General features: G+C 46.4%; 1 protein-coding gene across 1 annotated transcript in view; it reads left to right on the plus strand.

The window, feature by feature from the left end:
• The window catches only part of CFAP57 (cilia and flagella associated protein 57), a 76,055-nt gene extending 71,364 nt beyond the window's left edge, over positions 1–4,691 (plus strand). The window contains exon 24 of the mRNA XM_025389160.1: positions 4,310–4,691. Within this exon, the coding sequence (XP_025244945.1) occupies positions 4,310–4,524 (215 nt within the window). The 3' untranslated portion in view covers positions 4,525–4,691. The remainder of the gene's footprint in view (positions 1–4,309) is intronic.
• Positions 4,692–11,159: the final 6,468 nt, after the last annotated feature.

Consider the following 11,159-nt stretch of genomic DNA (forward strand, 5'->3'; position numbering starts at 1 on the left):
TAATGTAAGTCATGTGAACTTGAAAATTGCTTGGACATTTTTACTTAATGTATGAGTGCTCTTTTACCTATAAGCCAACTTGGTAGACACAACATGTAACAATAAGTATACATACAAATAAACACATACAAATGGACATGTAGACACACACACAAACGAAAATCCAGTAACTTTTACCTTGGAACTCTAGCCATGAAATGCCAATACAAGCTCACTAGTTTTACATAGTTATACGTTGTTTGCCCCAATAGTTAATCCAATGAAGAATGTGAACTGAAATTTTGGGTAAAGCAGTTTCCATGGCAGTTTGATTTTTAAAGGTCAAACTTCCCTAGACTCCAAAGAACACTGGGGCTAACTAAACAGCACCAAAGGAAAACATTACACATTAACCAGGTCCGACTCTGCTTACAACAGCAGCACAAAAGCCTGGATACATGCAACTCCATCCCACTTTTCCATTCAACAGCAAACTCCAGATTCCAAACAAGACTGGGGCCAAACAGTATTGCAAAAGAATATCAAGTTGGCTACATTCTGATTTCCCATGACTATATCAAACACACACAATCACCAAAACATTATCCAACTGCTGCAGCAACAAACAAGCCCCTAGTGTCCAAACTGAAACAGTCAGGGTGCTTCCTTTCTCTACTGGTTGGGCTTGATCGACCTGCAAATGGAAATTCCATAAGGAATTTCCCAAATTGAGAGGAGTTGATCCCACTGTCTGGTACCCAAGAGAGACACTCACTTGCTGGGACGCAACACACAATTACAAACAAGTCCCCAAGAGTGTCCGTATTGAAACAGTCAGGGTGCTTCCCTCTCAGTCCGTTGGGCTTGTTCCACCTACAAATGGAAATTCCTTTAAAAATTTCCCAAATTGACAGAAGCAGATCCTGCTATCTGGACCCACAAAGGACACTCACCTGTCTGGGTACAGATGTCAAATTTCAAAGGCAGTTCTTCCAAGGCAATCAGGAACAAAGTTGGGGCTGGCTATGGCAGGGCCAGAGAGAGATGGAAACTCACCTCCAGCCAAAATTAGATGGGCAGCTGCTTAGGAGGGCTTCTGAGACTGCCAGCCCACAGCAGCCAAGCTGCCACAAGCAAGACGTTCCTGATCAAGGAAACAAAATATATTACTGAAACACCAGGGGTTTGGTCAAGGTCCTGCTGCTCACAGCACAGAAAGCCAATCACTGGGAGGACAAGTATTGCCAAGGAAGAAGGCTTTAATCAGGTGCTGCAGCCAAGGAGATGGGAGCTGAGTCTCAGATCCATATCTCTTACTGACTAAAACTGGGGGTTTATATAGCAGGGAAGAAATGTAACATGGGTAAGAAAACAAGAACTAGGGAGGAGCCAAGGGCCACCCAGTGCAGCGATCTGGTGAGTTTCAGTTCTTTGACATTCCCTTTTTAAGGAGCCTGAAGGTCCTTTCCTGAAGAGGGAACTCAGATAAAACAAATACAGGTTTCAGGTTTTAATAGCAGAAGGGTCAATTTCTATGTTTATTCAAAAACAACTGTCTATGGGACTATTGAGACAGTTTCATTAGCAATATGGACATATAAAATTTTGCAAATGAGGCCGGCTGTAATCCCAGCACTTTGGGAGGCCGAAGTGGGTGGATCACAAGGTCAGGAGATCGAGACCATCCTGGCTAACATGATGAAACCCTGTCTCTACCAAAAATACAAAAAATTAGCCAGGCATGGTGGCAAGCGCCTGTAGTCCCAGCTACTCGGAAGGCTGAGGCAGGAGAATGGTGTGAACCTGGGAGGTGGAGGTTGCAGTGAGCCGAGATGGTGCCACTGCACTCCAGCCTGGGCAACAGAGCAAGACTCCATCTCAAAAATAAATAAAAAATAAATAAATAAATAAAATTTTAAAAAATAAAAATAAAATTTTGCAAATGAAAACACAAAGCAATTATTAACTTCAGGGAACAGAAATTATTGTATGGAAAAGAGAAATGAATCATTGTATACTACATGGCTCAACTGTGACCAGCAGTTATGTTAATCATAATTAAATTCTAACTATTGATCTACTCAAAATTGGGAGGATGAAAGGATGGGAAGTATGCAGGGGCAGGGGAGGGTGCTGAAGGAAAGCTAAATCCTCGTCTTTCAAGAGAGAAGTCAATAGATAATGCCTAAAAATGATAAATCAAAGAAGCAATGTAAGCACATTAATCAAAGCAGAGTGTGGAAGTAGATATCAAAAGAATTAGCTAAAATAATTGAAATTGTTGCCTCTGAGGATTGAGAAATTGAGTGGAATGTAGAACAAGAGATACTGTTATTTGTAATAAGCCTTATAGGGTTATTTGACTACAAGCGTATATAACTTTCATAAATAAATTAATAAAATATTAGGAAAACCATGCTTTCCTTCCAGTTTACTGTTGCAGGCACATTTTTATTTTTCTCCCCTTATGCATATGGGAAAACTGACAAGGATCTCTGTTTTAAAAAGAAAGAAAAAAAAAGAAAGAGTCAAAGCAAAATAGAATGAATTAGGAAACTAAAGATTGACTACAGGAGAAAACTTACCTTGCATAAGAAGATGGGTGAGAAAGTGTTTGTGTCAATCTTGGCTCTGGATGAAGGAAAGAAAAAACTTGAGACAAGGTCTCTGCATGACAACTTCTAACCAAAAGTCCCTACTCAGACAAGTTTTAGTCTAGAATTTGCATTCAATTTGTGTCTCAAGGCCATCTTAGCTGAAAATTTACCTTAAAAGGACCCCATAGTAGTAGTGTCCTTAGGCCCCAAGCAGAAGCAAATGCAAATTTTCTCTGGAGGAGTACATTTTAAATACAGGCTTCAAAGAATTCCCATAAATAATATTCTGAGGAACATGAGCTCACAATCAAAAGTCACTAAATACTTGAAAAAATAAACCGCCAGGAGTGAAAATCAACAAAAAAATCAAACTACAGAATAAAACCAACAAAGACCCACAGCTCGTATGATTATTAAAATAAGAAAATTTCATGTCTGAAAAAATAAAAAAGGAATTTGAAAATAAGACAAAAAAGCAAAAGTCTTCCAAAATTGCATAGGCAGATTTGAAAAGGAACCAAATAATACTTCTAGAAATGAAAACTATTATAATTAGAAGCTCAATGGACAGATTGAACAGTAGATTAGACACATCTGAAGGGGGAATTTGTGAGCTAAAAGAATAAATTGCCCAGATTGCAGCCTAGAGAGATAAAGATATAGTAAAAGACAAAGAGGAGAGAGTGGGATAAAGCAATGTATGTCTAATTGAAGTTTGAGAAAGAAAGAATGAGGAGAGGCAACATTACAATAAGGCACAGCCGAGAGTTTTTCCAGAATTGATGAAAGATGCCTATCATCAAATCCAGGAAGCCCAGTGGATCCCAAGCAGGGCGCATAGGACAGGAGGACAAGGCAACCAGAGCACTGAGGGCGCTGTTGGGAAGATGGAGGAAGAAACTCACTGGGGTCTAGCTGGCCAGAAAAGGGAGTAAATCTAAAAAGAGCCCATTTGGTAGGCAAGAAATTGAGTTGTCCAGGAAGAGGGGGGTCTCAGTTTAGTCCAGGATCATGTGTGACATGCATAGAGCAGTTACAGCAGTTGTGGTCAGAAAACAGAGAACAGTGCTAGAGTGAAAGACCTAAAGCATGGCATCCAGGTGACAAGGGAGGGGAAGCCACAGGAGTGGGTGCTGGCATGGCGTGGAGGCCAAGGTCACTAACGCTGCAAGTTCAGCCTTGTGGGGCAGCGGTGAGCCGTGGACCCTGGTGGACACTGCCATTGCCCAGGATGATGCCAGCACCTCAGACAGGGAGGATGACTCGGGGAGAAAGTCTTCAAGGAACAGGATACGAGTGGACACACCTGGAGAGGCAGGAAGGGGTCTGTCTCCAGGAGCAGGGGTTTTGCACAAGGAGAAAGACTGGCAGTTCAGAAGCCAACATAGGTCAGCAGAAGAGTGCCATCTTGCCTAGGATGTGGAGAATGGGAGAAGGGGTGGCCTCCGTGGGTGGGGGCCTCTGTGCAGGCGGATCTGGGGGCTTAGGAGAGGGGTTGGGCTGGGATGGTTCTCAGTATTCACCTCATCACTCTAAAGTATGCTGCTTCACTTCTCCATCTCTCTGCGAGACGGCAAAATGGCTTGTCTCTGTACCTCTGGCATCTGGGATTGAGTGTCGGCTCCACAGTAGGTGCCCAATAAACGTTTGAGGAAGCAGGGAGGGAGGAGGGGAGGATCAGCTCTGCAGCAGTGCAATGGACAGGTCCACATGAGTCCTGCTGTGCCTCACAGAACCCAGCAAGGACATGCTCAGCACGGCTCCCACCGCAAGGTTGAACGAGCAAGAAGAAACTGGGAGGATCATCGAAATGCAGCGCCTAGAAATCCAGCGCCTCAGAGACCAGATCCAAGAGCAAGAGCAGATCACAGGGTTCCACACCCTTGCTGGAGTTCGGCTTCCTTCCCTCTCCAACTCTGAGGTAGACTTAGAGGTGAAGACCAACTGACCCCCTCTGGTGAGCCATCTCCAGCCACAACCAGAAGAAACACAGTGTGTCTGTCCCCAGGCCAGATTTGCGGTTGGAGTCTGTATGGTCCCTGCAGCACTGACCCCAGCAACCTCTTTCTCTTGCCCTGGGGAATCTGGGACACAGAATAAAGATGTTTGCCCACACCTTGTCTAACTTCTGCTTAGCTGGGAGGCCAAGGCCAGGAGAGGGAAAGAAGGGAGGCTGAGGACTGGGCGCTCCAGCTCATCTGAAGCCACCTATGCTTGTCCCTGTCTGGGCACAGGACTGCCTGGCACTGAGAGATCACACTGGACTTGGGGCTGGCTTTCCTGCCACCCTTTCTTCCGGGCCTTGCGGATGGGGCTGCCTGCTGCTCCTCGCCTGGCCTCTCCTCTGCCAGCTCAGTAAGGACCAAAGCCTGCTCATTCCTGTCTCCCTCATGAAATGCAGCGAGGCTTTCTAAGGACTGTTTTTTTTTTGAGACAGAGTCTCACTCTGTCGCCCAGGCTGGAGTGCGGTGGCGCGATCTCGGCTCACTGCAAGCTCCGCCTTCCAGGTTCATGCCATTCTCCTGCCTCAGCCTCCTGAGTAGCTGGGACTACAGGCGTGTGCCACCACACTCAGCTAATTTTTGTATTTTTAGTAGAGACAGGGTTTCACCATGTTGGTTAGATTAGTCTCGAACTCCTGACCTCAAGTGATCCACCTGCCTTGGCCTCCCAAAGTGCTGGCATTACAGGCGTAAGCCACTGTGCCTGGCCTCTGAGGGTTTTTTTTTTTTTTTTTTTTAATCTGTGTAAAGAAGAAGGAAAAGATGACGGTAAAATAGCAGACATGGAAGTGTTGCAAGAATTCCCCAAAGTCTTACGTTATCTGCTGACCCTGTTCTTGGAACTCTTAAGTAGAGCCCTGCCCTCATTTCCTGTGCCTCCATGTCATTCTAGACTTGCCGTCTTTGTTCTGCAGGGTCCTGCGCTGCTCCTCCATTTCTGGGGTGGGAGGGATGCACTTCCCCTTTGGTTATTCCTCTCAGGCCCCATCCTGGGAGACCCAGCCACACACAGGTACCAAGAGAGATAGTTCTTTATGCATTAAAGAGCAAAAGAATATAATCCAATGTCCCTCTCTTCTCCCACCTGCAGAGACCAGACGCCCCTCTAATACCCAAATAAGAAATGTTTAAGCCCACAGTCCCTGCTGGTCCCTGCTGGTCACCTCTGGCTGTCTTAAACCTGGCATTGTCCCATCTTTCCGTAATCACTTTACTGAAACTCTCAGCACTGCTCATGGATTGACTTTCACAGAGAGCTGAGGCTTGGCAGTCACATTTGGCAAGGTCTCCCAAAGGCTGGGGTAGCAGAAGGAGCATGCAGGCAAAGGCCATGAGCAAAGGGCTCCACAGGGTCTGCAGGAGACTCTCTCTGCTGAGGAACAACCCCCACCCAGCCTGCACCCTGTCACAGCAGCCAGCTCATTCCCCCATGCTGTCATGTTCTTCACATGCCCTCGCCCTACTGGAAAGCCAGATCCAGAGAGCAGGGAAGGATCCAGGCACCCCCAGAGAAGTTCAGCTGCAAAGATGACAGCCCATTGCATTATTATGATGGATAGGAGGGATCTTCCAGGACCCAAACTCCTCCACTTCAAACTGGCATGTTGGCTTCACCTTGGCAGAAGAAACGGACTTGAAATGAGACTGGGGATGAGGGACCAGCAGGGGCAGATTGTGCAGGACCTTAAAGGCACACAGAAGCTATGGGCCACCCAGAAGCCAATGCTAAGCCGCTGGGAGTCAGTGCCGCTGCTCACCAAGCTCTTGCCACATTGGCGTCCTTTCAGTTCCTACAAGAGGCCAAGGTTTTTCCTGCCTTCAGCTCTTTCCACACAGTTTCTTCTGCCTGAAACGCTCTTGCCCCACACCTCACTTTGTGAACTTCTATTTATCCTTTAGATCTCAGCTTAAATGTCACTTCCTCAGAAAGGCAGTCCTTGACTCTCTCCCACCTAAACTGCACGCACCGCATCGTTTTTCTTCATAATCCTCACTGTAACGTGTGTTTAGTTGCTTAATATCTGTCTGTCCCGCTAGGAGAGTTCTACAGGGTAAGGGATGCAGTAGTGGATGCAGGGGATGTCGTGGGTGCCCAGGTGAAACAGGACAGTAGCTTGGACCAGGATGATGGCAGTGGGGAGGAAGAGATGTGAACTCTTTGGACTTAAGGACTGGTGAGAGTTAGCCAAACCAAGGGGCAAGGAGCAGGGGCCTGGGAAAAAGAAAAATGCACTAGAAACTGGAGCTTTTCTGAAGACCAGAAGGAAATTCTTAATGGCTGACATATCAATATTCAAGTGATAGATTTTTCAGCTGCAAAATGTCTTCGAATCGTGATGTCACATTTCAAGTACAAGATGGACCTCAGTCCGCAGACAAGGAAATCAAAACCAAAGAGGAGTAAAGTGATTGGCACATAGTCACACAGGCAGGGGTGGGGTTGCATCCCAGTCAGCCCAGTGACTCCAAAGGTACTCTTCTTATGCACTGCACTGGAGAGATGCCCAAACAAAACACTGTAGCCCAAGTGAAGGTTATAGGAACTTGAAACCCTGAGAGTCTAAATCAGAAGTTAAAGGAGTGGAAACTCCCAGGCTAAGCTAATCTAAGCCTAACCTAAACCTGGATGCTGTCCAGCTGGTGAGGAAGAAGTATGGGCCGAGGGAGGGCCCCACCCTAGCAGAACCTGGCACCTTGGCCAGCAGGTCAACAAGGTGTTTTCTTGGCTGCATAGAGGTGCACACAGCTTCTTGTTAGTAAATGTAGGGCCAGAGGTTCCATCTTGCTTATGTCTCCATGTTCTGTCTTCAGTGCTTGCTCCTAATCCACCCATCTGGAGGCATTGGTTCTCTAGCATCCAAGACCTCCCTCTACTTTGTCTATCCAGACTCCATGGAGAAACTGAAGGCACTCACCCCTTTGGTGCCCCTTTTCCTTCACGAGTTTCTTCATCCAGTTGACTGCTTCAGCCCCCTCAAGGCTGGAGCAGACCTAGCAGTCACCTCCTCCTGTAAGCAGCCTTAGGGCCCCTGCTGGTCACTCAAGTGACTAGGCCTTGGCACACAGACTCCACTCTTGCTCTCCCGGTTGCAGTCCATCATTGAGCTCTAGATATTCACTCAATTCTGGTGTGATGGCTGGTGCCTTTGGGGAGTGCTGTGCCACTTTTGTATAGTAACCTCCAGAATTCCTCACTGGGCCCCTCACCTTCTAGAGTTTTGGCATCAGCTGTGGCCAGGCAGTGTGAGCTACCTAGCTGAGACTCCCCCGGTATCCTGTTATCTCAACACTGAAAAGCCTGACCTACAGAAGATTCTAGCATCACTGTCCTGCTTCTTATACAAAATATGGCCAGCCATTGCTGTTCCCAGGAAGTACCTGAAGGCCTGGGAACATCTGTGTGCCCAGGTAGGATCCCCTTATAATCACTCCTCTGGATTCGGAGTGAGAAGTGAAAGGGAAGGCATGTTAGGGCCAGGAATGGGAGTTCACTCTTTCTGAACTCCACTGGGGTGAGCTCTCCTAGACCACTGGAGGTTCAAGGGCCTACTTAGGCTTCAAGCATGTCTAAGATGTGCCCAGACTGCCCTACGCTGAGGTAGGCTGGGGAGCAGATTTCCAAAGAAATAAGCCTGCTCTGTTTACCTGGAAGCAGGAGGGACTAGCATTACTAATCACCTACTATGACCAGTAGCATACAAGAATTTATACATATTGCTCATCTACTATGTAGATTTATATTTATTGCTCATCTATGGGATTTGGCAGGGGCTACAAATAGGAATTAGTGCCAAACACCTACTGCATGTATTAACATATTAAGTGTATTGTAAGTGGAACTATGAGAATGTTAGGGAAACACCCGAGGTTTGGTCCAGGTCCTGCTGCTCACCACACAGAAAGCCAATCACTGAGAGGACAAGTGAGGGAGGGGTGTCGTAGGCAGCTCCATACCATGAGTGACCATGTGGCCGCTGAGGAATCAAAGGTTAATCTAATACAGAGTTTTCTTCTGAAACAGTCTTTCTTTCTCCAGTCTGCCACTTCCACCAAAGATGAATCACAGCAGGACCAATCTACCTGCAAAATAGGCTTCAGTCCCATATACTTGACCTGATTGCCTACACAGAGTGCAGCAAGAATCATTGACAACATAAGCTCTCCTAAATTGGCTTTGCTGGAACCTATCACAAGGCCATTTCAAAGCACTGGGAAAATAATCAGTTCCTCCAAGTGTGTCCCATTACAAAAGAAAACAGGTTCTTATTTAATGTATGAAAGCAAACACATTGCCATGAATTAAGAATATTCGGCCAGGCATGGTGGCTCATGCCTGTAATCCCAGCACTTTGGGAGGCTGAGGCAGGCGGATCACAAGGTCAGGAGATCGAGACCATCCTGGCTAACATGGTGAAACCCCGTCTCTACTAAAAATACACAAAATTAGCTGGGCATGGTGGCAGGTAGTCCACCTGTAGTCCCAGCTACTCAGGAGGCTGAGGCAGGAGAATGGCAGGAACTCGGGAGGCAGAGCTTGCAGTGAGCAGAGATCACGCCACTGCAGTCCAGCCTGGGTGACAGAGCGAGACTCTATCTCAGGGGAAAAAAAAAAAAGAATATTCACAAATAGTTTCCAAATTCTGGAGAAATTAGGCAGAGAGAGAAACATGTTTCAAATTGTGTTTATAGGAGTATACTCTACTCAATACACTTAAAGTATATTTCAAGGATATAAATAGCTCAAAAGAAAAAAATTCTCCAGACTCTGAAAAACAAAAAGAATCAGCAATATTTCAAACAACAAAAGCCATTAAAAAATTCAGTCCCTTATTAGTTCAGTCCATGCAATCAACACCTGCTCTGCTTTGTATTGGGATATGAGCACATCAGCCTTTCAATAAGTGCCCTGAAAGTTTTCTCTCTAATCCAATGGCACAATCTCCAAAGTTATCAGAAACCTGCATTCAAGAGTGCAGTGGGGTACCATCTTGGCTCACTGTAACCTCCACCTCCTGGTTTCAAGAGATTCTTGTGTCTCAGCCTCCCAAGTAGCTGGGAGGCATATGACACCACGCCCAGCTAATTTTTGTATTTTTAGTAGAGACAGGGTTTCGCCATGTTGTCCAGTGTGGTCCTGAACTCCTAGCCTCAAGTGATCCTCCACTTCGGTCTCCCAAAGTGCTGAGATTATAGGCATGAGCCACCATGCCTGGTCCCAATTTTCTATTAAAGAGCAGATCAATACTCCAAGAAAACCCCGTTATTCCGACACATGGGCCCAGACACTGGCCTTGCATCACTGTCCTGAGGATTTGACTGGTATCAGTGCTCAAAATTTATCAGGTTGGTGCCTTCTTGAGGGTCAAGAATCAAAGCCCTGTAACTTAACAACACAAGCATTAGTTACTAGGATATTTATACTAAAGAAAGTCCTATCGTTTTCTCTAACATGTTACAAATAAAAACACTGTGATTTAGTGTTTAGGAATAACTGCCTGCAGCATTTCAAACCAGTGTATTAAAATAGTTAGGTTGCTCATTGCATATGTCTAATTACTAGTATTCTAGTGACAGAACTGTGACCCAAAGCATCAAAAATGTGATAAGCCCTATGCCAAACTTACCAAACTAAGACAACTTTTTCCTCCATCATCGAAATATGGTAAATGCAAGTATCAGTTTTGTAAATTCAATATGAGAAATAATCTTTCATTTAAATACTGAGAGGTGAAGCTGGCTGGGCTTCTGGATCGGGTGGGGATTCGGAGAACCTTTCTGTCTAGCTAAAGGATTGTAAACACACCAGTGAGTGCTCTGTGTCTAGCTAAAGGTTTGTAAACGCACCAATCAGCACTCTGTAAAAATGGCCCAATCAGTGCTCTGTAAAATGGACCAATCATCAGGACATGGGTGGGGCCAAATAAGGGAATAAACGCTGGCCATCCGCGCAGCCAGTGGCAACCTGCTTGGGTCCCCTTCCAGGCTGTGGGAGCTTTGTTCTTTCACTTTTCGCAATAAATCTTGCTGCTGCTCACTCTTTGGGTCCGCACTACCTTTAAGAGCTGTAGCACTCACTGCGAAGGTCTGTGGCTTCACTTCTGAAGTCAGCGAGACCATGAACCCACCGGGAGGAACAAACAACTCCATACACGCCACCTTTAAGAGCTGTAACACTCACTGCAAAGGTCTGCAGCTTCACTCCTGAAGTCAGGCGAGACCACGAACCCACCAGAAGGAAGAAACTGTGGACACATCTGAACATCGGAAGGAACAAACTCTGGACACACCATCTTTAAGAACTGTAACGCGGCCGGGCGCGGTGGCTCAAGCCTGTAATCCCAGCACTTTGGGAGGCCGAGACGGGCGGATCACGAGGTCAGGAGATCGAGACCATCCTGGCTAACACGGTGAAACCCCGTCTCTACTAAAAATACAAAAAACTAGCCGGGCGAGGTGGCGGGCGCCTGTAGTCCCAGCTACTCCGGAGGCTGAGGCAGGAGAATGGCGCAAACCCGGGAGGCGGAGCTTGCAGTGAGCTGAGATCCGGCCACTGCACTCCAGCCCGGGCTACAGAGCAAGA

The sequence above is a fragment of the Theropithecus gelada genome, chromosome 1, assembly GCF_003255815.1.
Source record: "Theropithecus gelada isolate Dixy chromosome 1, Tgel_1.0, whole genome shotgun sequence".
NCBI classification, from domain to species: Eukaryota; Metazoa; Chordata; class Mammalia; order Primates; family Cercopithecidae; genus Theropithecus; species Theropithecus gelada.